Genomic DNA, 27,993 nt, shown 5'->3' on the forward strand with positions numbered 1-27,993 from the left:
TTACAGAGCAGGGTGTGCACTGTCACCCTCTCTATCACACCAGCAAAACGGGAATGTCCCACAGCACGGCTGCAGCCAGGGCTTCCACATAACGTTGTACAAAGAGAGCTGTTGTGGGACTGGAGTCAGTGTCTGGCGATGCTCCTGAACAGCTCTTTCTATTCTGCTTATTACTGTGTCAAACAGGGGCTCAGTGCCAGGTGATAGAGGTTTGGCCTCGGAAGGGTCTCTGGAGAGATCAAAGAGTAAAGGAGGGTCATGATGGGTTACACCTTCCCCAAAACAAGGGCAAATTCCTCTTCCGTAACACGCTCCAGCACCCTCTGGATGGAATATTGGGGTCACATAATGAGCCTTCCACAGTGCCCCACCTGCCAGGAGAGAAATCAGATATAGGGACTAAATGATGAGTATAACATAGTACTCTGGTATTTGAGAGTGCTCCTTGAAGGAATACAAAGACATTTACCAACGAAAACACACAAGGTTACAAGGCTTCTTAAAGTCCTTCAGAACAGATACTGATTTTGAAAGCACTAGATGTTGTGGAGATGAAAACGTCTGTAGGATGGTACAGTAGGTGTTTTCATTAAACTTCTGCTTACATCTTTTCTCTATGTTGATTGCAAAGAGTCCTTTGTTGTGGTGCACCTCCTGCTGGCATTAGACATCACTACGACTTCCATGACAGTTCTGACTTACCAAGAACCTCAGGAGTCAATCCACAGGTTCCACAGAACTTGGGCCAAGCACAGAGAACTTCACTGAGGCTATGTCTACACTATGCAGCTTTTAGTGACACAGCTGTGTCGCTTCAGCTGTGCCGCTAAAAGTCGAGCAGTGTAGCTGCTGTTTGTCGACTCTCCTGCTAACAAAAAAAGCGGCATTAGCGTTGTCGGCAGGAGAGTGCTCCTGCCGACAAAGCACTGTTCACACCAGCGCTTGTTGTTGGCAAAAAACTTTTGTCTTTCGGGGTGTGTGTGTTTTTTTTAACACCTCTGAAAGACAAAAGTTTTGTTATTCAGTTGCCAGTGTAGACCTGGCCTAAGTATTATTGCAAAAAAAAAAAGAAAAAATCAGTTAGTGGTTGCTATGTTGACTGCTCCTATGAGGAGAAAATATTTGCTAGAGTTTGTATCCATCATGGGGAGAATGTCTATACTCACTGTCCTTTTGGTGCCATCGCACCGCGTGTAAGTATGACCCACAGTAGTGAAACATGAACTCATGCTCTGACTGTTGAACTTTTCCTTGTAGTAAAGGCATCAGGTTCCGGCCATCAACTACCCTAATGTGATGGAGATAAGAGAAGTCACCAAACTGGGACAATAAATATTGTATTTATTACTCACTCTGCAGTAAAAAATTCTTAGTGCCACTGGCACTACGTCTACAGATGGTTTACATGTTTATATGTTTATAATTTCCCTGCTGCACGTAGCCTACATTTAGAACAGCTATTAGAGAAAAGTTAAGCAAATACTGTAAATCCCTAAATAAAATGCTTTTAAAACAAAAATTCAGACTTATCCTATTGAATAGTACACAAACAGTTTTTACAAAGAATTAGTTCTTATGGAAGACTAAGACCCCTATTCAGGAAAGCATCCCTAAAGAGAACAGCACTTAAGCACGCTTTCCTGAATAGGGGTGGATTTAAGCACATAAGTGCATCCCTGATTTGGGGCCTAAATTAGTATTTAATAGTTCTCTTGTAATAACACTGACGAATAATTTTTTCTTTCCTATGTAACTTAAAAGTTCCATTTTTAAGGCACTTAGGTGCTTTTGAAAATATTACCCCGGCGCGTATATTTCTGACACTTCTGCAATTAAGAGGAGTGTGGCATTCGGGGGATGGCCTCCCCACTCAGAGTTCTACACTGCAATAAAACACCCAGGGCTGGCCCCTATCAGCTGACTTGGGCAAGCGGAACTCGGGCTGCGGGGCTGTAAAATTGCACTGTGGTGCTGTATGACTAGAGCATGACTGTTTATATAATTAATATTGCCACTCGTTGGACAGTTGCAACAAATCTTATACCAAGTATATCATGTAAGGTGTAAATGGAAAAGTTATGATTTGATGAGTAGGATTATCCTGTTTATGCGCATGTATCATTTTGTATCTGAAGTTATGAATACTGGCTACATAGATCTAGATTTCAAATGTGTTTGCTCCTGGGATAACACCCACAAGGTAATTTACGTCCAGTCTGGCCAGCACATTGTGAATGAGCTATTCAAGGTGATGGCCCATTAAAGAACACTTAAATATCACAATGGGCCACAGAAGAAGCTTGTTCCCACCCGGTAAGCCTTCCTGTACATGCTTGAGCCAGAATATGGGTAATGGCTCCTATGAGTCATCAAGGCATGCAAGGACATGTGACAAGCTCATGTGACCCTGGACTCCACCTTGTGCCCCTAATTTTCCACAAACTAAGACTGAGAACAGTCCCTCCACATGGGAGAAGGTATAAAGGACCCTGGAAGCATCTCCATTTTGCCTCTTTCCTGCTCTGATCTCTGGGCTATGGACTTACACTAAAAGGAGCATTCCAACCAGGGGACTGAGGACCTTCCAGTCGGTTGGAAGTTACCAGAGACTTTACAAGCCAGCAGTCTGTAATATCAATGCTACAAACCTGATCCAAGAACTTTTCAATGTACGTATATAATTTATTTGACTACTTTAACTCTCTCTTTCTTTTCTCTTATAAATAAACATTTAGATATTATGATTCTTGGGTAGGATCTGAGTTGTATATTGATCTAGGTATGTGGCTGATCTCTTGGGATCAGAAGAACCCTTTGTTTAATGAAATTGGTTTTCAATAACCACTCATCATAAAGTCTAGTGTCTGGGTGGTGAAATAAGGGCTGAAATGCCTAAGGAGACTGCATTTTTGACTTCTTTTTAACCAGTGTGGTGAGACAGAAGTTTACTTTTGATACTGGTTTGGAATATCTAATGATTGAAAAACCAGCAGCTGGAGGTGAGTCCAGCCTATTTCTCAGCAGTTTATCCTGAATCTGGTGTTCTCAGATGTGACTCACTGAGGCATGGTGACATGCACTGTAGGCTTTTGGGCTTGGGCTAGAACCTGGGACCTGAGAATCATGCGGGGAGGGTTTCAGAGGCTGGGGTCCATTCCAAGCTCAGACATTTACACAGCAATGTTATAGCCCCAGAGCCTGAGCCCTGCGAGCCCAAGTCAACTGACATGGGCCAGCTGCAGGGTTTTTATTGCAGTTGTAGACATACCCTTAAATAGTTCATTTCATACTCTCTGCGGTTTCCTTGTTCTGACAACTATCCTACCCCCATGCACTACATGCTCTAACCCATAGTGTGCATACCACACAATGAATGTAAAGTTTATCAAGAGCAAAAGCAGCAATATTGTTGTTACAGATATAGGGAGTGAATATACTTTGTTGTCTCCATACCTGTCCTGGGGCACTATCCCTCCACCCAGATGAGCCACTGTGGGATAAATGTCCATAAGGCTTGTAGGTTCATCAATAACTGTGTCAGCAGGAAAGACTCCTGGCCATCTAAGTATCCCTGGCACACGGATGCCTCCTTCCCAGCCTCCCATGCCTTTTCCACCTACAGCAAAGTGACATATAACAGTTATGACTCATTAACAGACATTAGACTTGTGCATGAAATTAGAGACAGATGGCAGCAGCACATTGCAAAGGTTTAATTCAGTGGTTAAGTTCTGATTTCATAAACTTCGAGAGGGATGCACAGAATCACTCAAAAAGTAAAAATCAAACACACCCTCAAACTGGGAGGGTGTGTGTAATTAATGTCTGTTGCAATGACTTGCAGCTTGGGACAGATGGGAAAATGGGCAAGCAAGCTTTCAAATATATGTTCTTTGGCAATAATTTTCTCTCTCTTTCCCCTCACACAGCTCTTCCTGCACTCAGCTGTTAGTCTACATCCTTATGTAGGGTCAGAATGGGGCGACATGAAACTTTTGAGAGCCTACACCAAATAGCCCCATGGCCTAGCAAAAAGGGAGAGACTGGAAACGCTCTGAGAACACACAAGACTGAAGGGTATGAAATACGTCTTAAAAAAGCATATAAAGAGCCTCATCCCCCATTTTAATTCAGAGTTTCAGTACAGATTGGTTCTGTTTAGACATGGGCTAACATTTTCAAAAGTGACTCAGCATGTAGGATTTAGTCACTTAGGAGTCTAAAACCTAAGTGCCTATTTCACTTTTGAAAATGAGATTTAGGCTCCAAAGTCACTTAGGTGGTTTTGAAAAAGTTACCCAAGAACTTCAAGACCAGAAACATGAAACTCAATAATACAAAAGCTACCATATACCCTTATTTGAACTTTCAGTCAAATGTTTTTCCCTAACCACATTAAGAAAAGGAGTACTTGTGGCACCTTAGAGACTAACCAATTTATTTGAGCATGAGCTTTCGTGAGCTACAGCTCACTTCATCAGATACATACTGTGGAAACTGCAGCAGACTTTATATATACACAGAGAATATGAAACAATACCTCCTCCCACCCCACTGTCCTGCTGGTAATAGCTTATCTAAAGTAATCGTCAGGTTAGGCCATTTCCAGCACAAATCCAGGTTTTCTCACCCTCCACCCCCCCACACAAATTCACTCTCCTGCTGGTGATAGCCCATCCAAGGTGACAACTCTTTACACAATGTGCATAATAATGAAGTTAGGCCATTTCCTGCACAAATCCAGGTTCTCTCACTCCCTCACCCCCCTCCAAAAACCCACCCCCATACACACACAGACTCACTCTCCTGCTGGTAATAGCTCGTCCAAACTGACCACTCTCCAAGTTTAAATCCAAGTTAAACCAGAACATCTGGGGGGGGGGGGGGGGAGGAAAAAACAAGAGGAAATAGGCTACCTTGCATAATGACTTAGCCACTCCCAGTCTCTATTTAAGCCTAAATTAATAGTATCCAATTTGCAATTCGCTATTCCTACCTGCATGCCTCCAGCTTTCACCCTGACCACACCACACGATCCATCGTCTACAGCCAAGCTCTGCGATACAACCGCATTTGCTCCAACCCCTCAGACAGAGACAAACACCTACAAGATCTCTGTCAAGCTTTCTTACAACTACAATACCCACCTGCGGAAGTAAAGAAACAGATTGATAGAGCCAGAAGAGTTCCCAGAAGTTACCTACTACAGGACAGGCCTAACAAAGAAAATAACAGAACGCCACTAGCCGTCACCTTCAGCCCCCAACTAAAACCCCTCCAACGCATTATTAAGGATCTACAACCTATCCTAAAGGATGACCCAACACTCTCACAAATCTTGGGAGACAGGCCAGTCCTTGCCTACAGACAGCCCCGCAACCTGAAGCAAATACTCACCAACAACCACATACCACACAACAGAACCACTAACCCAGGAACTTATCCTTGCAACAAAGCCCGTTGCCAATTGTGCCCACATATCTATTCAGGGGACACCATCACAGGGCCTAATAACATCAGCCACACTATCAGAGGCTCGTTCACCTGCACATCCACCAATGTGATTTATGCCATCATGTGCCAGCAATGCCCCTCTGCCATGTACATTGGTCAAACTGGACAGTCTCTACGTAAAAGAATAAATGGACACAAATCAGATGTCAAGAATTATAACATTCATAAACCAGTCGGAGAACACTTTAATCTCTCTGGTCACGCAATCACAGACATGAAGGTCGCTATCTTAAAACAAAAAAACTTCAAATCCAGACTCCAGCGAGAAACTGCTGAATTGGAATTCATTTGCAAATTGGATACTATTAATTTAGGCTTAAATAGAGACTGGGAGTGGCTAAGTCATTATGCAAGGTAGCCTATTTCCTCTTGTTTTTCCCCCCCCCCCCCCCCCCCAGATGTTCTGGTTTAACTTGGATTTAAACTTGGAGAGTGGTCAGTTTGGACGAGCTATTACCAGCAGGAGAGTGAGTCTGTGTGTGTATGGGGGTGGGTTTTTGGAGGGGGGTGAGGGAGTGAGAGAACCTGGATTTGTGCAGGAAATGGCCTAACTTCATTATTATGCACATTGTGTAAAGAGTTGTCACCTTGGATGGGCTATCACCAGCAGGAGAGTGAATTTGTGTGGGGGGGTGGAGGGTGAGAAAACCTGGATTTGTGCTGGAAATGGCCTAACCTGACGATTACTTTAGATAAGCTATTACCAGCAGGACAGTGGGGTGGGAGGAGGTATTGTTTCATATTCTCTGTGTATATATAAAGTCTGCTGCAGTTTCCACAGTATGTATCTGATGAAGTGAGCTGTAGCTCACGAAAGCTCATGCTCAAATAAATTGGTTAGTCTCTAAGGTGCCACAAGTACTCCTTTTCTTTTTGCGAATACAGACTAACACGGCTGTTACTCTGAAACCTAACCACATTGTACACAGGAATAAGACAGATATAGATAGAATAAGATTTTTACACAGATCAAGCATCAGAATGCTCAGATTGCTTATGTGCTGAAGAAAAGATGTGTACTGTGGTACAGTTGGGTACACCCAATATAGCCATCAGGTTTCCATGTCTTTTCGCTGCTCGCCCTACAAATCCCATCAGACTCATTCACCAAATCTATAAGTACTGCTTCCATTCAATGGCAGCAATCAGAGCCACTTTACAGTCCAGGTGCATAAGGAAGAGCCAGGAGCTAGGAAAAGTTCCTCCTTCCCCTCTCTGAAAGCAGGCAAACTCTCCCTTTCAGTAGAACACAATTTCCACAGCTCAGGGAGTCACAGTTTCAAGTCTTTGCCCCTGGCTGTGTACTTGGCCAGTGCTGCACTAGAAGTCAGGCCAGGTTGCAAAATTAATACAAGCTGCAGTTTGAAAAATGAAAACATTTACATGCTTTCTGATCAGCATTTGTCTTGTGTAGAGTATACTGAAAGCAACAAAACCGTGCAGTGATTGCCTTCTCACTGTGAGGGACAGCACACTCCTCCTTTCCTTTTCTGTTCTGATTACCCATGTATCTATGATTTCTGGGGTACAATAAGTAACGATAATTGAATTTGTCTGACTGCATGGAAATCATTCACATTTACTATCTAGTAGGAATGATTCCATAAAATGCCATTGAAGCTTGTGAATGTCAAGAGTTTGTATACACAAAGAAGAAAGCTTTTTTTGGTACCACTTCTCCTTACGATTTTCCCTCGCTCTCTACAAAAGATCAGTTAATAACTATTTTAATACAAATATTTTTCCCTTCTCTGAAGCCTTCCATCCAAGGAACTCACAATGATTTACAGGTATTATGCAAGCCTCACAATACCATTGTGAGACAGGCAAGTTTAATACCTTCATTTCAGAGAAACAAGATGGAGCACAGAGAGATTAAGTTTGCTGTCCATGGTTACACATGACATCTAGGCTAGAACCAGGAATAGAATCATAGAATATCGCGGTTGGGAGGGACCTCAGGAGTCATCTAGTCGAATCCCCTGCTCAAAGCAGGACCAATCGCCAATTAAATCATCCCAGCCAGGGCTTTGTCAAGCCTGACCTTAAAAACTTCTAAGGAAGGAGATTCTACCACCTCCCTAGGTAACGCATTCCAGTGTTTCACCACCCTCCTAGTGAAAAAGTTTTTCCTAATATCCAACCTAAACCTCCCCCACTGCAACTTGAGACCATTACTCCTTGTTCTGTCCTCTTCTACCACTAGGAATAGTCTAGAACCATCCTCTTTGGAACCCCCTTTCAGGTAGTTGAAAGCAGCTATCAAATCCCCCCTCATTCTTCTCTTCTGCAGACTAAACAATCCCAGTTCCCTCAGCCTCTCCTCATAAAACTCATGTGTTCCAGACCCCTAATCATTTTTGTTGCCCTTCGCTGGACTCTCTCCAATTTTTCCACATTCTTCTTGTAGTGTGGGGCCCAAAACTGGACACAGTACTCCAGATGAGGCCTCACCAATGTCGAATAGAGGGGAACGATCATGTCCCTCGATCTGCTGGCTATGCCCCTACTTATACATCCCAAAATGCCATTGGCCTTCTTGGCAACAAGGGCACACTGTTGACTCAGAAGAAGAAAGCAGCTTTTCACCCCAGATGGGACCCAACTCACATTGAGCCCATCAGTGTTAGTCAAGCACATTAATTTTCTATTGCATTTCTAACCTTAAAAGAAATCGTAACGTATTTCTTACCTTTATATATGCCATTCCAGCCACCTAGCTGAGTTTTTCCTTCTTGAGCCTCCAATTGTCCTCCATGGTCAGAGGCAAAATACGTGAATGTGTTGTTTTTCAAATCTTCCTTGTCAATAGCATCAAGAATTTTGCCTGTAAATTAAAGAAAGACAGAAAAACAGTCAAAACTTTGCTATGAATCAAACAAAAAGATCAAGATCTAATTAAAATGATCAGGACACTAAAGCTTTGCAGAGCCCTTGCAGAAACCTTTAATAGCTTTTAAGACTCTAAAAGCTTGGTCGATATCAGTATTTCACTTTTACACTGATACATTTAAAGAAAGTCTCTTTCATAAAGGACACTTACCCACCAACCAATCCATTTCTTCTACATTGTCTCCATATAAGCCGTGTCTGCTCTTCCCAAGAAATTTCTCCGTGGTGAAAAGGGGTGTGTGAACATGTAAAAAGGAAACGAAGAGGAGGAATGGTCCATGCTTGTTTCTTAAAGAATTAAATGAATATTTTTGTTGTGCACTTGGAAAATTCTAGAAGCTTTCACATTCACACATGTACACACATACATTATAACTAGCACCGTATTCATCCTGACATAATGCCACTGATCTTAATTTGGCCCGTCCAGAGCATTCTGTCTCGTAATGTGCACAATGGATGACACTAGCTATTTTGGGGGGTAATGTCTGTCCCCAGAAGGGTTTGCATTACAATGCACCAAACAGTATATATTTTCAAAACAATTTCCCTAGTGAGAATGATCTCAGAAGCTCCTCACAAGAGGGCTTTACCTCAACACAAAATTTAGCTATTTTCCACTCCGTAATAAAGAGAAAGAGAGAGCGTGGCACCATGGAAGGCTGTAAACTGGGTGAAAGAAAAAAGAGGGACACATGATAATGGAACAGTTAGGCAGAAATAAATGTCAGACTTCAAGGTATCACATGTAGTCAGGAAGGGTAAATTTTTAAAAAACACCTCTGAGGCTTCTAAGTCCAATTTTCAAAGCAATTTATGCACCTTTACTTACAAAAGTATTTAGATGCCTAAAGATGCAAATAGATGCCTAGAGGAATTTTCAAAAGTGCCTAAGTGAGTTAAGCATCTAACTCAGTGGTGGGCAACCTGCGGCCCGCGGGCTGCATGCGGCCCATCAGGGTAATCTGATTGCGGGCCGTGAGACATTTTGCTGATGCTGACGGTCTGCAGGCCCAGCCCCCCACAGCTCCCAGTGGCTGCAGTTCACCATTCCCAGCCAATGGAAGCTGTGGGAAGTGGGAGCCAGCATGTTCCTGCGACCCACCGCTTCCCGCAGCTCCCATTGGCTGGGAACGGCAAACCGCGGCCACTGGGAGCTGCAGGGGGCCAGGCCTGCGGATGGTCAATGTCAGCAAAATGTCTCGCGGTCCGCAATCACATTACCCTGATGGGCCGCATGCGGCCTGCAGGTTGCCAACCACTGACTAGAAGTCACTGAAAGTCAGTAGGACACAGGCTCCTAAGTGTCTATGCCACTTTTGAAAATGGGACTTAAGCACTTCTGAAATTTTTACCTGAAGTTTTATCTGCTATGTATAGCACAGTACAGTTATCTGGATGTCTCATGGGGCTTTTTGTAGTTTGTTCCCTTCCAGATGAGCACCAAAGGGGATGAGCCACTGCAGGAGGCAGGATACCTGACCAAATAGATCAAACAGTCAGATTTACTATGGTTAATTAGTCTATATTCTTATGTAAAAAAAAAAAAAAAAAAGATGTCTGAAAGGGAGTAAGAGCAATATAAGCCACAGAGAGAATAGCCTGGCAACCACTGTAGGAGAATTGCTGGATTATGTAGCGCTGGACCAGAAACAGCCCTCCATTAACAGAGATGGGGGGCTGGCAAGAGAGAAAGAGCAGCCTGAAAGCTAAAAGAGGGGATGACAGGCTAGTAGTGTGTGTGTGTGGGGGGACAATAATGGAAACCTAAAAAATAAGTGATTGCCAAAAAGCATGTTTTATTTGCAGCAGTCTTGTGCTGTAATGGTGCCACTCTTCACTGGCACAATGGAGAGTATGGGTCATCAGGTTGCAGCCCATCACAAGATCTCCATACAAATTACTTATTCTCTCACTACAGCTTTTCAAAAGCATTTAAGTGATTTTGGAGCATGCACCCCACTGATTTTCACTGGGACTTATGAGCCTAAATCATCTGGCACTTTTGAAAATCCCACCCATGTGGGTTAACAAGGTGGTCCCAATTCTGCGAAGACTTACACCTCAGATGATACCATGGACTTTGGCCCAGCATTCTTTCATGATAAATATGAAGAGATAGATTTAGTTAGAAAAAATCTTTTAGCGTTTGGTTGATAGCTGGAGAAGCTACACAGTGTTGTTTTGCAAATAATAAAAAAATTGAAAAACAAGTCCTTGGTCACATATGTCACCTGGTTAAACTCTATCCTATCTGAAAAGCTCCAGGTAGTTCCAGATCCAGGATTGCTGAAATAAAGTCGAATCCGTGGTGTACTCATTTGTTGTCAATACTCAAAATGCTCTCCCCATTAACACGTCATTCATACATGTTTTCTTGGCTCCAGAAACCAAGTCAGTGAGCAATGTGTTTGTGGGCAGAAATTTCTTATGTGTTTCAAAAATATCTGAAAAAGAATTATCCAGAGACATTAACAGCTTATGCAAAAAACTCCACTTGCACCAAGGATCTTAAAAAACTCCTGGGATCTCGTCTCCTTTAAGAAAAAAGGAAGGCCTTTAGTTACCTTTCAATAAATGAAACTGCTTCCTTAAGCATGAGGGCAGCCGTCCTTTCCAATTTCATAGGTTGTTCAGTAATATCATAGTTCCTCATCAGGATACAGTTCCAATATTGCACAAATCCATAACTGGAGTACCAGGAAGTGAAAAAAAGAGAGCCAGCTAAGGCAAAGAAGGCGACTATTTTCCAGCTGGCGGAAATCAAGTCAGTAAGCTTTCCAATGATAACTGTGAGCACAGCAAGGGCAATTATTTGAGTGTAAAGCCAGAGTTTGGCTTGAAGGGCTGCATCCAACTCGGGAGGTTTGTTTTTCTGACAGTTGTTTAGGAGAGTAAAAGGCATGCCGTAAAAATAATCAAAACCATGGTTTGAAGGGTGGTGGCAGTGATCATTGAGGGCTTCACAGTTCATACCCTGATGCCACTTCCCTGAAAGTTAAATAAACAAAGAAAGGCAATTGTTAGGGTTGGGATTTTCACAGAAGCCTTACGAGAGCTAAGTGCTCATTTAAATGGCAGTTGGGCACATAAATCCCCTAGGTTCCTTTGAAACTTCCAGCCTAGAACATTAAAAAGCACTTGTAAAAGATGGAGTTAGCACTGCAATGCAGGTGCCTGCTGTGCAAGACTCGGAAGAAGAACCATGGATTTCAGTCCCTCCCTGTGTCTGCAGTCTTTTACTGTGCTTGTCTTAACACAGGCCCTGAATCTAAAAAGAGATCTTCATAGGTGGATCCTTGCACCTATGTGGAATTCCAGTGAAGCCCGTAGAACTCCATACTGGCATAAAAGTTTCTGTGGATTCTGTCGGGGTTTCTGAGGCCATAGACTAAGCTACCCAGGGAAGGGATTTGTTTTGTAAAAAACATTAGTCTGCATCTATGCAGCCATATAAGAAATGAATACTGAAACATACTACAGGAAACACATGTACCAACATTTATGAAATAATAGTTTTCTACAAATGTAGGCAATTGTAGCAATAATAAATGTGAAGTGAAAGCAATGCCACTAGTTTGCTGTAGATGTAACTCTTCCCCCAAAATGAATACCAGTTATTCTTTCAATTTTGGCATATGGCAATTTACGATTCAGTTTATATATATTTTATATATAACCCACAAAAAACGACGTAAAAACATTTTTAAGATTGCAAAGGCAAGCACTCAGAACTTAATCCTAAACAAAGAAACATTTCCTATGTCCAAGTGTATTTAAGGAGATTTATAAATCCACATGCAATGGTCTACCTAAACTTAATTCCAAAATCTCTGTGCATTATAAGCTCCTCCCCAAATAAGTCTTCTCAGGTTGTCAGACCCATACCAGTATCTAATCCTCTATTCTTTCTTCTGTATAAACCAGTAATCCCAAATTCCAACAGAAAATGCCTGATTTTCCTCTTATTACGAATCGAGAAAAAATATGAAAGATGAATTTGCAAGCACTGCAAACTGTTCTCTTGTTGACTTGATATGCACAAAGAATTGCTTCCAGCTTATATAAAATGAACACAGCTTCTAGTAAGGGGATGTCTACACTGCAACGTAAGCCTGGGCTCAGACTCTGGCTTGAGTCCAAATCCTCCTTCCATCTACATACAAATCTCTCAGACTCGTGCTCACACCTAGGATCCTAGGACCATCTGGAGCTAGAAGGTCCGAGCCTTTGTCAAGCCAGGATCCAGAGTTAGAGCCCTATTGCTTTGCAGTATAGACACAGTCCTGGTTAACTCACGTCCTGTAAGTCTGCCAAAAGTATCCTACAATTCCATGGGCCAACTTCCTTTGTCCTCTCTATCCCAACAATCTCCAATCACCTGCAGTGAAAATGGAAGCCACCCCTTTTGGTGAGCAGCAGCAGCAGTAGCTCATCAAGTCAGCATTAAACCTTCCATTGTCTTCTGACCACCAAGCTGCAAATACCATCAAAGAACCTTCTGTGTTTACAACAGAAACTGAACAGAACAAGCCTTTTGCAAAGCACGCTGCCTAATGATCATGGGAGCACAGCCAGATTTTGGTGAATCTCTGGTGCGAGGCCAGTAAAATCATAGACTTTAGTAAGACTACCTGGAATTATCCCACATATCAGCAGATAGCTAAAAAACTGACAGCGCTGCAAATCTTCTGGGCTGGTGAGCAAGGCAGGGAGCGGATTAAGAGGCTGAAGAGCAAGTGCCGGAAGACCAGGGACCAGAACTGCACCTCAAGTAACTCGCCAGCCAAATGCCCATTTTATGAGGGGTTTGATCGAGTGCTGGGCACTGTGCACGATGACCTAGTCAGCCGGGATGGTGCTGTGTAGAAGTCATGTTGGCCCCTGAATTCATCATGTGAAATTCTTTATGCGAAAGTTCTGGATCCATGGCTGGTCATCCCAGTTCTGCATGCAGATGTGATCCCACCGGTCTGTGCGTGTGACCCTGTGTCAGAAGTGCCGGTGTACGTGGGGGCAATCAGAGGCTATACTGAGTGTAGTGAGCAGCATCAGCCAGTGAGAGTCTGCCATGCCTGGGTACTCTGCCTCCTCCTGCTCTATCATAAAATCAGTCAGGTGCCTTTGGTGGGTCAGAAAATGCCACCAAAAGGTCCATCAGTGTCTCATAGAAGCTCTGCCCATTTCCTGACACAAGCGTGAAAGCACAAGCAAGAGAAGTTTCTTCAAAAGGCACCTCCTTCACGTGGCTGGCTCCAGTAGCTCAGAGCGCACAGGCCACAATGAGTCCTCGGCAGGCTGTGTTGGCGGGTTGTTCAAACTTCCTCTAACATGCAAGGTGGACAGTCAAGTTTTCCCACAGTGCATCACAGTCAAAGGGGTGGAGCAACCACATTTGGGGAGGGTGCTAGGGAGTTTGGGATATGGCTGGTTTGACTCGGGGCTGTGTGCTGCGGTGTAGATGCCAGAGCCCCAGTTTCAAGCCCAGATTAGAAAATTGTCAACATAGGATTAAGAATTAATGTAAATACTCAAGCCCCAGGTTTTCAGCTGACTCGAGTTCCACTAACACTGGGCTTACCCTTAGACCAGTGGTTCCCAAACTGGGGTTCGCAGAACGTCACTGGGGGTTCGCCAGAAAAATTTCACTAATGGGGGTGAGAGGACCCCGGGCACTGGAGGCAGCAAATGAGGTTTGCAACTATGTTAATACTAAATTTTCCTCCATTACCTCACTTTTTAATTTTTTAAAAAATGTGGGTTTATCACATACTTGGGTATGTATTAAAGGTTCACGAGTCTCAAAAACTTTAGATCCAAGATGGCAAAGGTGGAATAGCACACTAGATCACATCAAAATCCATCTTGCGAGCAAGTAAAACAAGATGCGAGGAATCTTCCACTGGTGTCAAAAAGCAGACTGCTACCTGAAGAAGGATCATTTTGATTCACTGGAAGAGCCAACAGCCAAAATGAAAGTGGTCACTGAGTTTGTATCGGGAGCTGGTAAGACTGAGTTAAAAATAACCTTTGCTGAGGAAAAAGTTTGATGGTAATGGTTAGCAAGTATGGAACAGTCCAGGGAAAGGGTGAAATTCACCTAAACGAATCAGCACAAAAATATTCTGATGAAAAATCAAAACATTCTCTTTTTCGTGATGATTCGTCAATAAACAAATTCAAGCGATTTCATGTCCTCGGATTTTTTGGTATCTCTGCTTGTGTGTTTACATACTCATCTTTTATTGTTTGGTTTTATTCTGTGATCGGTAAATAAATAAATAAACAAATAAATTCCTGGATTAGTCTTCAGACCTCCTCCTCAGAAAATAGCACCTGCTCTTCTCACCTACCATTAGGGGTTACAAAGGCAAACAGTACCAATGACTTGACTTCTATGCTATACCATCACACATTTGGATAGTACTTCACATTTTAAAATGCTACTTAATAATCCAGAGGCAGAACAAGCTATTTCTGAACATGGCTGGGCTTACCTACCTATGAGTGGGGAACATATTATATTAGCCAGTTGTGTACTACCTACCTGCTGTTAATTTCTATATCCCTTTCCCCCTCTAAAGCCAAAAGAAATGATTAAAGTCCTTCCTTTGTTGGATTTCTGTCTCTGTGTGTATATCTATATCTCAAAGGAAGCACTGAGAGAGTTTTGTTAAGCTTTGGAAAGGCTCCTGGACCTAGTACAAAGCTCAGTTGTTCTAACCATTGTAACCATGCCACTTCTTGTGACATATTTTACTTCTCCTATTTTATGCTCCCTTGGGTTCAGATGATTAAATGTTCAATGGGAATGTTAGATCTTTGGGGTAGGGGCTGTCTTTGCATTATGCGTGGGTAAAGCACCTACCACATTAGGGCCACAAGCCCCAATTGGGAGTCTCTAGGTCTTTCCACACTACAAATATTAAACAGTGCTAGTTTGTTAAAATATAGGATGAGTGTACAGTTATCATAAATATCAGAGAGGCAGTGTTTCCTAATGGATAGAGCACTGGATGGTGACTCAGGAAATCTGGGTTCTATTCCTGGCTCTGCTGCTGGCCTGCTGGGTGACCTTGGGCAAGTCCTGTGTCTCAGTTTCTCCATTTGTCAAATGGAGATAATAATACTGACCTCCTTTGTAAAGCACTTTGAGATCTACTGATGAAAAGCACTATATAAGAGCTAGATGATCACGATGGTCCCTTCTGGCCTCAAAGTCTGTAAGGTATTATTACCACTATTATTAATATAGACACCTGCATCTATTAGGTATTTTTTTCACCTGCTCAGGGGCTACACATCTGTGACTGACAGACAGTTAAGAGAAAATAAAAACCCAAACAGTCTCCCAAACATCCGGGTAATCGTTCCTGTGCCGACTCACGATAAAACATATTCCTACATACCTATAAGTCCCGTGGTGTAACCCTGCTGACGCAGCACCTTGGCAAAAGTGGTTTCATTTACAGGGAGTCCTCCTGACCCAGCATTCCACTGCAGGGCACGATACCCATTACTGGAAGCCATGCCTGCAGTACATAACAAAATACACCGAGTCATTTTCTGCTTGATTTTTCATTGTTTTCATTGCTTAAGCCACACTCCTGCCAAGATTTAAGCAGGGTTAGGTAATATCTTTTATTGGACCAACTTCTGTTGGTGAGTGAGACAGAAGAGCTTTGTGTTAGCTCAAAAGCTTGTTTTTCTCACCAGTGTAAGTTGGTCCAATGAAAGATATTACCTCACCCATCTTGTCTCTCCAATGTACTGGGACCAACACAGCTATAACGACACTGCATAGAAGTGCCTTGCATAATGACAGGTTTCAGAGTAACAGCCATGTTAGTCTGTATTTGCAAAAAAGAAAAGGAATACTTGTGGCACCTTAGAGACTAACCAATTTATTTGAGCATAAGCTTTCGTGAGCTACAGCTCACTTCATCGGATGCAGTGAGCTGTAGCTCACGAAAGCTTATGCTCAAATAAATTGGTTAGTCTCTAAGGTGCCACAAGTACTCCTTTTCTTTTTTACTGCATAGAAGATTTATGCATGCACTTAACTTTGAACCTGTGGAACTATTCATGGAGCATAAAGCACCCCCACATAAGTCTTGCAGGATCAAGGCCATAAGAATAAAATGTAGCAGTCCCAGATTGTTTATATACTAATGTATGTATTTGCACCACATGCATTATTGCGGTATCAAAGTGCTTCAATGGGTCAAGGACAGAGCAAGACAATAAACAAATAATATTTGGCACTGTTTTTTGCATCAGAGAGGAAGGATGGCCCATGCTTTAGGGCATTAGCCTGGGAATTGGGAAGCCTGGGTTCCATTCACTGCTCTGTCACAGACAGCTCTATCTAGCCAAGGGTAGTACCATGTGACTTGCAGAATTGCTAACATCTTACTTATAGCTAAGAAAAGAGGAAAAATACATGATCTGGGCAATTACAGACCAGTTAGTCTGCCCTCAGTAGTATACAAGGCTTTATAACAAATTGTGAAGGACAGAATAATTAAATTAATGGAGGTAAATGGTAAAGGGGATGTAACACAACAAGGGTTTGCCAAAGATAAATCATGCAAGTCTAACCTGATTTTGTTCTTTGAGAAAATAACTGATTTTTAGATAAAGGAAGTGCAGTAGATATAATATACTTGGACTTCAGCAAACCATTTGACATGGTACCACATTGGAAATGTTTAGTTAAATTAGGGAAGGTGGGGATCAGTACAAGCATCGTAAGGTGGATGAGGAATTGTCTAAAAGGGGAGAAGGCATCAGGCTGAAAGGTGAATTATTGGACCAGAGGGAGGTTACTAGTGGAATTCCTCAAGGATCAGTCTTGGGACCAATCTTATTCAATATTTTTATTAATGACCTTGGTACAAAAAAATATAAGTGTGCTAATGATGATCATTTGCTGATGATACATAGTTGGGAGGCATCATCAATTCGGAGGAGGATTGGAAAGGTTACACAGGAAGATCTGGATGACCTGGAAGACTGGAGTGATACAAATGGGATTAAATTCAACATCACACACTTCGGATCTAATCATAAGAATTTCTGCTACAAGCTGAGGTCTCATCAGTTGGAAGCGACAGAGGAGGAGAGAGACCTGGGTGTGGGGTCGATCACAAGATGACTGTGAGTCACCAATGTGATGTAGCTGTGAAAAAGGCAAATGCAATCCTAGGACGTAACAGGTGACGCATTTCCAGTAGAAATTGAGAAGTATTAACGCCATTGGACAAGACCTCATTTGGAATACTGTGTGCAATTCTGGTCACCCATGTTCATGAAAAATTAATTTAAACTGGAACAGGTGCAGAGAAGAGCTAATTGAACGATCTGGGGAACGGAGAGCCTATCTCATGAGAGGAGACTGGAAAAACTTGGCTTGTTTAGTCTAGCAAAAAAAAAGGCCAAGAGGGAATATAATTGCTCTCAATACATAAGGGGGTAAATACTAGTGAAGGTGAAGAACTATTTAAGCTAAAGGACAATGTCAGCCCAAGAACAGTTAGATATAAACTCACCATGAACAATTCAGTCTGGAAATTAGAAGAATCTTTCTAACCATCAGAGGGGTGAGGTTCTGGAACAGCCTTCCAATAGGAGTTGCAGTTAATCTTAACTATTTTCAAGAGAGAGCTGGACAGATTTATGAGTGCAGTTGTCTGACAGAATTACTTGTGCTGGTAGGAGAATCTCAGCAACCCTGGGACTGACATCTGGTTTAGGTCTTATTTTCCTAAAGCTCATGCTTCAGGCTTTCAGCTGGCTACCTGCCAGGGTCAGGAAGGGATACCCGCACTCCAATGTATTTTGTTGGGAGGTTTTTTTGTTTGTTTTTTAATCTTCTTCCTCTGAAGCATCAGGAATGGCCAAGCTGGAGATGGGACACTGGACTTATCTTTGGCAAACCATTGAGGTGGCACCAAGCATTCTCTCTCTCAGGTATGTGGCTGGCTGGTTCTTGCTCACATGCTAAGGGTCAAAATGATACTATATGAGCAATCGGGAAGGAAGTTTCTTCCAGTCAGATTGGCAGTGACCTTTGGAGGTTTTCACCTTCTTCTGCAGCGTGTGGGTCATCTGCCATAATTTTCTGGCTATATCTCACTCAATCTTTTTCATACGACTGCAGGGGCCGCAGACACTGGGCAGTCTGTCCCTCTTATTCTCTGCCTATGACACATAACAGTCTCCTGTGGGATTTGGTCTAATTTCAGTTGTTGGGTTTAGTGTGTGGGTCCTGGGTGGTGGTGGTGGCCTGTGATACAGAGGAGGTCAGACTAAGTCGTCCCGTCTGGCCTTAGTCTTGATTTGCCTCCATTCCCCTTTTGAAAAATGCAGATAATGTTTCCCTACATTGAAGGTTGCAAGACACTCAGTAATGCCTTCTGGTAATGGGGCCAGATAGATCTCCACCCAAGAGTCTCAAAATTCATCACAAACGTCAATTAAGTCTCATGACACCAGCGTCAGGCAGATAAATATTATCCTCATTCTGCAGGAAGGAATGAAACCCAGTCCCTAGGCTTTAAACACAAAAGTATATTTATCTCCTCCATGTCTTTGGTTTACACAAGTTTAGGCAAGCTAAGACCAATGTCAAATCTGCATACCACACAGTTTATAACTCTCAAATATTTTGTGCTAGCGTTCACATTTATATCAGCTTAAAAGTCACTTCTATAGTTCTGTTTCAGAGTAACAGCCGTGTTAGTCTGTATTCGCAAAAAGAAAAGGAGTACTTGTGGCACCTTAGAGACCAACCAATTTATTTGAGCATAAGCTTTCGTGAGCTACAGCTCACTTCATCGGATGCATACTGTGGAAAATATAGAAGATGTTCTTATACATACAAACCATGAAAAAATGGGTGTTTACCACTACAAAAGGTAAACCAGCAGGAGAGTAGGGTGGAGGGAGAGAAAACCTTTTGTAGTGGTAAACACCCATTTTTTCATGGTTTGTATGTATAAGAACATCTTCTGTATTTTCCACAGTATGCATCCGATGAAGTGAGCTGTAGCTCACGAAAGCTTATGCTCAAATAAATTGGTTAGTCTCTAAGGTGTCACAAGTACTCCTTTTCTTTTTTCTGTAGTTCTGTAGTTAGAAGGCCTGCATATGATATGAGTATATGATAAAGACATAACCACTCAAAACAGCACAGGGAAGTCAAGTTCTTCCTCAAGAGACTGCTAGGACTACAAAGAATAATTAGCTGTCAACAATATCTTGAAAAGCTAAAAGTTTACATATTTGGTCTCTTTATAGTGTCAAAAACACAATTAGAGTCTATAAAATAGCTGATATTCTAATATCATGAATATAATTTATGTTATCTAATATCTGATAACAGCCCTTTGCTCCCTTGCAATGTTGACCTAAAATACAATAATTTCTCTCTTTTTGTATAATTTTGTGATCTTCCACTCTATATAGAAATTATTGTGGTATGTCAATCACCCACTGCAAAAGATTTTAAATAAATGGGAAGGGTTTTCTAAACTGTCACAGCTTGACCATTGCTTGTTAGAACCCACTGTATTCCCTTCGTCCATAGCTTTCAAGCTCAGCAGAACACAAGAAAGTGGACACAGCATTCTCTGTAAAAGCTAAAGATGTGAAGAATCTCATTTTACATTGGCATCCTTTCACTCCTACTGTAAGACACTTAAATGTGACTCTGACTTTTTTCATACGGTTATGCTGAAGGTTTGTAAAATGATGTTAACCCTTCCCAGCCCCAAAAGTTCATTGTTTACCAAGTGTTACCAAACAAATCTGAGATACCAGCAATAGAGTATTTTCTTCTACTTAGGATAGAAAATTACTGCATTATCTTATATTTCACTATTTGGGGACTGTTGATAGATGTTGACTTGTTACTGATGATCACCAGAGCTCAGCTGATTAAATAGACAGCATTGTATCACTAAAAACGTGCCCAACCTGATCTGATGGCGTATCTGCCAGTCAGGAAAGCTGCTCTGCTTGGAGTACAAAGTGGAGCTGCAGCAATGTGCTGAGTAAGTTTCACCCCTTCCTTGGCCAGCTGGTCAATATTAAGGGTCCTACAAAGAACAAACAAAAGAGGCATATGTTAACACAAGTAGGTAGCAAGTTGAAGGATACATACATGAAACTTATTACAAGAGAAATCGAAACTAACTCAGCTTTTACATGGTTTCCCTGGAAGCATTGCTCTTTTATGCTATATGTATACTTTAAGAATGTTTGGTACAGTGCTGAGTAGCCTTTCACCACTAGAGAACTAGGACCAAATTCATCCCTGAAGTAACTCCACTGATTTGAATGAGTTAACACAGGAATAAATGTGGCCAATGGTTTTAAATATAGCTTAGTCTGCAAAAATGAAACTACTGCAATTACACATGTAAGTGGAAAGGAGTACTAGTGGCACCTTAGAGACTAACCAATTTATTTGAGCATAAGCTTTCGTGAGCTACAGCTCACTTCATCAGATGCGTTCAGTGGAAAATACAGTGAGGAGATTTATATACACACAGAAAATGAAAAAATGGGTGTTATCATACACACTGTAAGGAGAGTGATCACTTAAGATGAGCAAAGTAAAACTATTTCCCCATGTTTATTCCCCCCCCCCCACACCCCCCACTGCTCCTCAGACGTTCCTGTTAACTGCTGGAAATGGCCCACCTAAATTGGTTAGTCTCTAAGGTGCCACTAGTACTCCTTTTCTTTTTGCGAATACAGACTAACACGGCTGCTACTCTGAAACATGTAAGTGGGATGCTGAACATAGAAGGAATGATTTCCCATTCAAATGCTTTGACTACAGTAGAACCTCAGAGTTAAGGACACCCCGGGAATGGAGGTTGTCTGTAACTCTGAAATGTTTGTAATTCTGAACAAAGTGCAGTTCGGGCTCCAGTTTCAGCAGCTGACACTCCAAGCCAGGTTCCAGCAGCTGCTGAATCCCCTCCTCAGTGCTGGCATCTTTCTTGCAGGGAGCTTCTTTCCCTGCATCGGACTGCAACCTTGTCCCCTTCTGGCCAGAGGAGGGAGGTGTGAAAACAGCTTGTCCCCCTCCCATCCGGGGGAGGGGTGTGAAAACAGCGTCCCCATCCTGGCCTGGGGAGGGGTGTGTGAAAACAGCACCCCCCCACAAACTCCTGGCCGGGGGAAGGTGTGAAAACAACGCAGACCCCAGTGCTGCTCCTGCTCTGCCAGCTGCCTTGGGCTGGCAGACGCAGCATCTTCACTCCTAGATGTAAGTGGCTGCCCCGCGGATGGGAGTGGGGTGAGGGGAGGACAGGCAGCCCAGATGTGCCTACCTTTAAGATATAATACAGGCACAGTACAGTATTTGCTTTCTTTCTTTTTCTTTTGTCTCCGCTGCTGCCTGATTCTTCTGGTTTCACACGGTATCCGGTTCACCAGTCAGTCCATAACTCTGGTGTTTGTATCTTTAAGGTTCTACTGTATGTCACTTTTATAACCCTATATTTTGGAGTTCACTGAACCAAAACCTCCTATCAGGTATCTGGAGCTTTTGTGAGCCAAGCAGTTACTGTTCAGTGTTGACACTACAGATTATATATGGCAGCAAATAATAATATAGTTACACAATGATATTTTTATAAGGTTCTAACTCTCCCAGGGGGTAGGACTGCAGCAGTAGGAGGAGGGAAACAGGCCTTACAGACCTTCCTACCTCCACGAATGGCAGATCTGGACAATGGGGGCAGGAAGTCTACAGTGCTCCTTTCTGGAACCCCAGCACCGCCATGTGAGGCAGGAGGAGACCCCCTACCACCTCTTTGGGATTGCCTATAAAAAAGGCGGAGCTTCTTCAGGTGGAACAAGCCCTTCTGCTCCTGCTACAGACCCAGGCTAACTGGGAGACTACAGGCCTTGTGGGCCATCCCTCATGAGTAAATTAGTGAGTGCCAGCCCACAGGATCCAGTGGGCAGAGGCCTCATGTACTCGGAAGAAAGGAGTGAGAAAATGGATGAAGGTTGGAGGAAAAGCATAGCACAGAAAGAGCCAGGCTTATAGATAAAAAAAGTAGAAATGGATAAAGTGTAAGATATATGTAGAGATAGACAAAGGGTAAATAATAATGATACAACATGTAGTCAGAGGTTAATGGACAGAAAATAAAAGGAAATTCAGATCGAGTGGAAATAATAATGTTGCTTCCTTCCCCCATTTCTTTTTTTATTGTACATGTAGGCCCTAATCCTGCAAGTACATACACATGGACTTAACTGTATGTGAGCTGGCCCCATTGACTACAAGAAGACTACTCATATGCATCAAGCTAAGTGCATGCATGAGTGATTGAAAGACTGGGGCCTTGGACTGTAAAGTCATTGGGGCTGGAGCTTCTCTTATTTTATCCCTGTAAAACATGTAGCCTACTTGAAAAAATTAAACACATACATATAGTAATGAGAGAGCCTTTACCTTATGGTATTGTTACCATAGCAACCTATGTCTCCAATGCCAAGATCATCTGCCATTATCAGTAAAATATTGGGTTTAGAATCCACAGCGACACTCATTCCACATGTCTTTGGAAATATGCATAATGCCAGCAGAGCAGTTAGGTAGCTCCTGAAATATAGTAAAACAACTTAAGTCGTTACCCGTATGAACCACTGTACTGTTCACAACGGAAATGCTAATACGAGCCAAGGTTTGAATTAACTTAGGACAAAATGTAGCCCCTGCCTCCACGGCCGAGGAGAGCGCTGCTGGCAGCGGGTCTGCTGCATGAGGAAGTGGGAACTAGATACAGGGGTGGGTGTAGAGCAGGGGTGAAAGTAGCTTAAATGACTTACCAGTATGCAGGGCAGCCGGGGTCCAGGGCAAGGTGGGGGGGGGGGAGGGGGCGACTCTGGGCCCCCAGAAGCGGCGGGGCCTCTGGCAAAATCCCCCTGCCAGCCCTTCAGCGCTGCCTGGCCTGTGCCGATTTAAAGGGGCTGGGGCTCCAGCCACAGGTGCAGTGGCAGCAGTGGCAGCTGGAGCCCCAGGCCCTTTAAAATGCTGGGCCCGAGGGCAGCTGCCTCTTTTGCCCCCCTCCCCATCAGCTGCCCTGCTGGTACGATCAGCACTTTCTTACCAGTACCGGGCCATACTGGCTTACTTTCACCTCTGGTGTACAGCTAAACTCCACAGGGCCTGCTGTGAACAGGAGACAGACAGAAGGGCAAAGGCTCCATTGTTGTGTGTACCCTCCCATCTGTTCCTTCCTTCCACGTACTGGTCTCCCTGCTCCCAAGTAGGTTACTCTAGTCATTGGGCTGCCTCTGTGGAGGAGCTCTGCAAAGGTCTCCCACTACAGGCCTGCATGGGAGAGAGGATTCCTTTTCCCATTTACCTGGCTTTCATGCTGGCTCCAGGATTATAGTCTGAGGGTAAAATTTTCAAAACACAAGAATTAGGGGTCACCAAATGAAATTAATAGGCAGCAGGTTTAAAACAAACAAAAGAAAGTATTTTTTCACACAACGCACAGACAACCTGCGGAATGCCTTGACAGAGGATGTTGTTGCCAACACCATAACAGGGTTCAAAAAAGAACTAGATACGTTTCCATCAATGGCTATTAGGCAGGATGGGCAGGGATGGTGTCCCTAGCCTTTGTTTGCCAGAATCTGGGACAGGGGATGGATCACCTGATGATTACCTGTTCTGTTCATTCCCTCTGGGGCACCTGACATTGGCCACTGTCAGAAGACAGGATACTGGGCTTGATGGACCTTTGGTCTGACCCAGTATGGCTGTTCTTATGTTCAAAATTGACTTAAGCTCCTAAATCCCATTTTTTTCACACTTTCTAATATACTAAGTATGTCTGTCTTGAACAGGGTCAGCTTTTGAAGAGTTCTCAGCTGCTCCAAATGTCAGTTAAAGATTACATTCCTTGAGCCTGACTCCACATTTCTCTCTCTTGCAAAGTCCTTGGTGAGGGAATCAGTAATTTTGCTGGAGTAAGAACAGTAGCAGTTCTATAGTACTGCACGAGAAAAGAGTCTCCCAATATCAATCCACTCCTAAGCCTTTAGCTTTTAAAGAATTGCTGTCAAGTTGTTTACTCCAAAAATATGATGTATGGAAAGAATAGCTGTCACCCCACAAACAAGCTGGAAACAAAAGCATATTTAGAAACAATTCAATGGTATAAAAGATAAATCTGCTTCATACTGTAAATAAGGAATATGCAGCTGCAGCCAATGAATTGCTTAAGAGCAAAGTTCTTGTCCTTATGCAATCGTCTATTAATAATTTTTGGCATGGCTATGTATTGTCATGTGAGAAACTTGGGTCTGGACGCAACTTTGAGAATTCCACTTACTCATACTACTTGTCCTCAGGAAGGGAGGCTGCTGATCACAGTGCAGTTGAAGATAGCTCTTAAAAGTTACACCATGTTGTACTGGTATTATGAACTCCCGCAAAGAGCACACAGGGTGATACAGTAATAGCCATGCAAGATATTGGAGCGTAATACATTACACCGGAGGAAAAACAACAGCCCCTAGGAGGGCAGGTTAATTCATGCAGGCATTTTTTTGTCTGAAATGGACTGACAGGAATAACTCTCTCTTCTCTCCTACTACTAAAATCAAGGCAGTTTGACTTTATGAAAGCTGCTTTTATTAGTATCTACAAATGTCTTAGCCCTTAATTTTTGCACAGCGTGAGGCTCTAAATATTTGTCGATGACACTGGAGTTATCAACCCAAAATAAATTCCTGCTCAGGGTAATAGAATTTTGCTGCCTAATGTACATTCCAGCTACAGTTTCAAATGGATGCCCTAAGCTGCTGTGCTCATACCTAGAGATGATGGCCTTTCAGTAGTATTTCCCCAAGTATGGAACAAGGGCATTGTGAGATCTAATTATGTATTGTTGGAGTAGGCTAGGGTAAAAAGGAAATGTGGAATTGGAATGTACCATGTGCAACAATATTTTTATTGTTCATTCACCCACAGCATGCATAACCACTCATGTTTCTTAAAGAACATATGTGGTGTCAAAACATTATCATATCCTCCTTTAAAAAGGCCCCCAAACTGTCCTTTCTAGTTAATTTAGGGTGAGCAGATGTCCTGTTTGACATGGACAGTCCCAATATTTGGGGCTTTTTCTTGTATAGGCTCCTATTACCCACAACGGCGGCCTGATTTTTCACACGTGCTATCTGGTCACCCTAAGTTAATTCTAAGTGGAATGAAGCCTACATGAGAAATTGGCATCCTGCACTGCTTGTCTAATCACAAGTGAGGAACTGATCAATCTAGGAATGTGTACAAAAGGCTGAAGGAATAGGCTCCACAAGCAAAAGGAACAGACCAGGAGAGAAAAAAATATATATTTTAACGTAATGGAATTTTACAGGGAAAATTACAACACATGCAGAATTTCAGGGCACGCATTGCTGCAAGATTCATCTGGATCTGCATCACTTGGTAAGCTGGGCCCATTTTAAAGCAAAAGTATTTTAATACAGCCAAATACATACCAAAGTTATCTATCTGGGAACAAGGAATGCCGGCCAGGTGATTGTGTCTTGGAAGGCAGTGACTGTGAAAAGGATTTAGGGATCATAGTGGACAAGCAACCGAACATGAGCTCTAGTGCGATACTGTGGCAAAAAGGGCTAATGCTATCCTTGGATATACAAAAAGGGGAGTAGTTAGTAGGAGTACGGAGGTGATTTTACTTCTGTATACAGCATTAGTGAGACCAATACTAGAATACTGCACGTAGTTCTGGTGTCCACATTGTAAAAAGGATGTTGAAAAAGCAGAGAGGGTGCAGAAAAGGTTACAATGATTCAAGGGCTGGAGAAAATATCACAGTGAGAGCCTTAAAAAGAGCTCAATCTGTCTAGTTTATCAAAAACAAGATCAAGAGGTGATTTGATTACAGTGCATATGTACCTTCATGGAGAAAATACTCGGTACTACATGGCTCTTTAATCTAGTAGAGAACAGAACAACAAGAACCAATGGTTGGATGCAGAAGCCTGACAAATTCAAAGAAATAAGGAGCATATTTTTAACAGTGAGGCTGATTAATCATAGGAACAAACTACCAAGGGAAGAGGTCATCAAATGATGATGATGATGTCTTTCTGGCAGATATGCTTTGGCTTTACATAAATTATACTTTACATAATCACAAGTAATTGGCCTCAATACAGGGATAACTGGGTGAAATATAATAGCCTGTGATACACAGGAGGTCCAACTACATGAGTGAATAGTGCCTGCTGGCCCTAAACCTTATCAATCTATAAACCTGCAGATTTTCCTTCAGATGGGACAGCAGGAAAAGAGAAGGGAAGAAAATCAGTGATAGAAACAAATGTAACAAAGGAGATGTATGAGGAAAATAGGGCATGTAAGAGTAAATTAACCAGAGAATTACTACAGGTCACATGAAATATAACTAGAGTGCAAAACTCTCAGATACTCCAGTATAAATGCACAGGTTTCAGAGTAGCAGCCGTGTTAGTCTGTATTCGCAAAAAGAAAAGGAGGACTTGTGGCACCTTAGAGACTAACAAATTTATCTGAGCATAAGTTTTCGTGAGCTACAGCTGAAAGCTTATGCTCAAATAAATTTGTTAGTCTCTAAGGTACCACAAGTACTCCTTTTCTTTTTATAAATGCACAGTAACTCCACTGATGGTGAAATTGAAAGCAAACTTTTCCCCAGTGTATCTGTGCTTGTCACAATCCAGCAAATCCCAAACTGGATAGAGCTGAGTTTGTAGGGATCAAAGAAGGAAAGAGGAGAGGAAATAGGGATGAATTACTATTTTCCTTTCTTAACACTGCCCATGTTGTTTTCCACTGTTTATGACACAGTGAGCCACCCCGTCTGAAGGCAGCAGTTCTGATTAAGCAGACAATTGGAGACAAGGGCAGATAGGAGCTAGCAGAGAAGAGATGCAATTTGACTTGAAAGCCAGACAAAAGTCAAGAAAAACAGACTTTTACTGCCTAGGGTTTACTATTTTGAAACATCCTGTAAATAAAATTCTGCATCAAAACAGAGTATGGCTCAAAAACACCTGGGAGCCTGTGCAGAGGGCACAAAGAATACAAAGCTCTGACCATGTTCCAGAGGATCCGGACCTACACACCTTCTGGACAAAGGAAAGGTCTTCGAGTGCGATCCCTTGGTACAAGTGGCAGAACACTGCTGGCCGACTCCCATCTGAAAGCCAGATTCCTGCACTGCAAATCCGGAAGCAGGAACTCTGAGAAAGAGAGCCCTGGCAAAGCTAATGTTACGAAGGCCAGAGAGGGAATAAAGGCAAATTAGAGTCTTCCTTAAAAAGCGTAAACTTCTCTAAGGGATTGAGGGAAAATTCCTCTCTGGAGAAAAAGCATGGAGCAGGTTTTTAAAAGCAGAGGTTGTTTAGCTTTTTCATTTTGCAAGCCATGGTGAGAGAGATCCTTTCTCTGCTCTCTCCCACAACTGCCACTCAAGTTCCAACCCTGGGGTGGTTTGTTCTTAAAAGGGACAGATTTTCAAAAGCACAGCTCCC

The 27,993-nt window shown here is 42.7% G+C and overlaps 1 protein-coding gene across 1 annotated transcript; it reads right to left on the reverse strand.

Annotated features, from left to right (window-relative positions):
* Nucleotides 1-27,659, reverse strand: LOC144258993 (arylsulfatase D-like). The gene is made up of 10 exons (XM_077807150.1): nucleotides 27,514-27,659; nucleotides 22,889-23,038; nucleotides 20,386-20,507; nucleotides 15,816-15,938; nucleotides 10,974-11,397; nucleotides 8,558-8,694; nucleotides 8,207-8,341; nucleotides 3,454-3,616; nucleotides 1,167-1,288; nucleotides 1-371 (listed from the first exon to the last, which is right to left on the reverse strand). Exons 1-10 carry the CDS (start codon nucleotides 27,657-27,659, stop codon nucleotides 1-3), a joined length of 1,893 nt encoding a protein of 630 aa, XP_077663276.1.
* Nucleotides 27,660-27,993: the final 334 nt, after the last annotated feature.

The sequence above is a fragment of the Eretmochelys imbricata genome, chromosome 1, assembly GCF_965152235.1.
Source record: "Eretmochelys imbricata isolate rEreImb1 chromosome 1, rEreImb1.hap1, whole genome shotgun sequence".
Classification (NCBI taxonomy): domain Eukaryota; kingdom Metazoa; phylum Chordata; order Testudines; family Cheloniidae; genus Eretmochelys; species Eretmochelys imbricata.

Excerpts from the sequence above, each read along its gene's own strand:
- LOC144258993 (XM_077807150.1), bottom strand. The coding sequence starts at position 27,659 with ATGGGAGTCGGCCAGCAGTGTTCTGCCACTTGTACCAAGGGATCGCAC. Across the intron at positions 15,939-20,385 it reads CAGATACGCCATCAGATCAG|GCATGGCTTCCAGTAATGGG; the intron begins GTTGGGCACGTT and ends TATGTACTGCAG. Across the intron at positions 3,617-8,206 it reads CTGGAATGGCATATATAAAG|GTGGAAAAGGCATGGGAGGC; the intron begins GTAAGAAATACG and ends ACTTTGCTGTAG.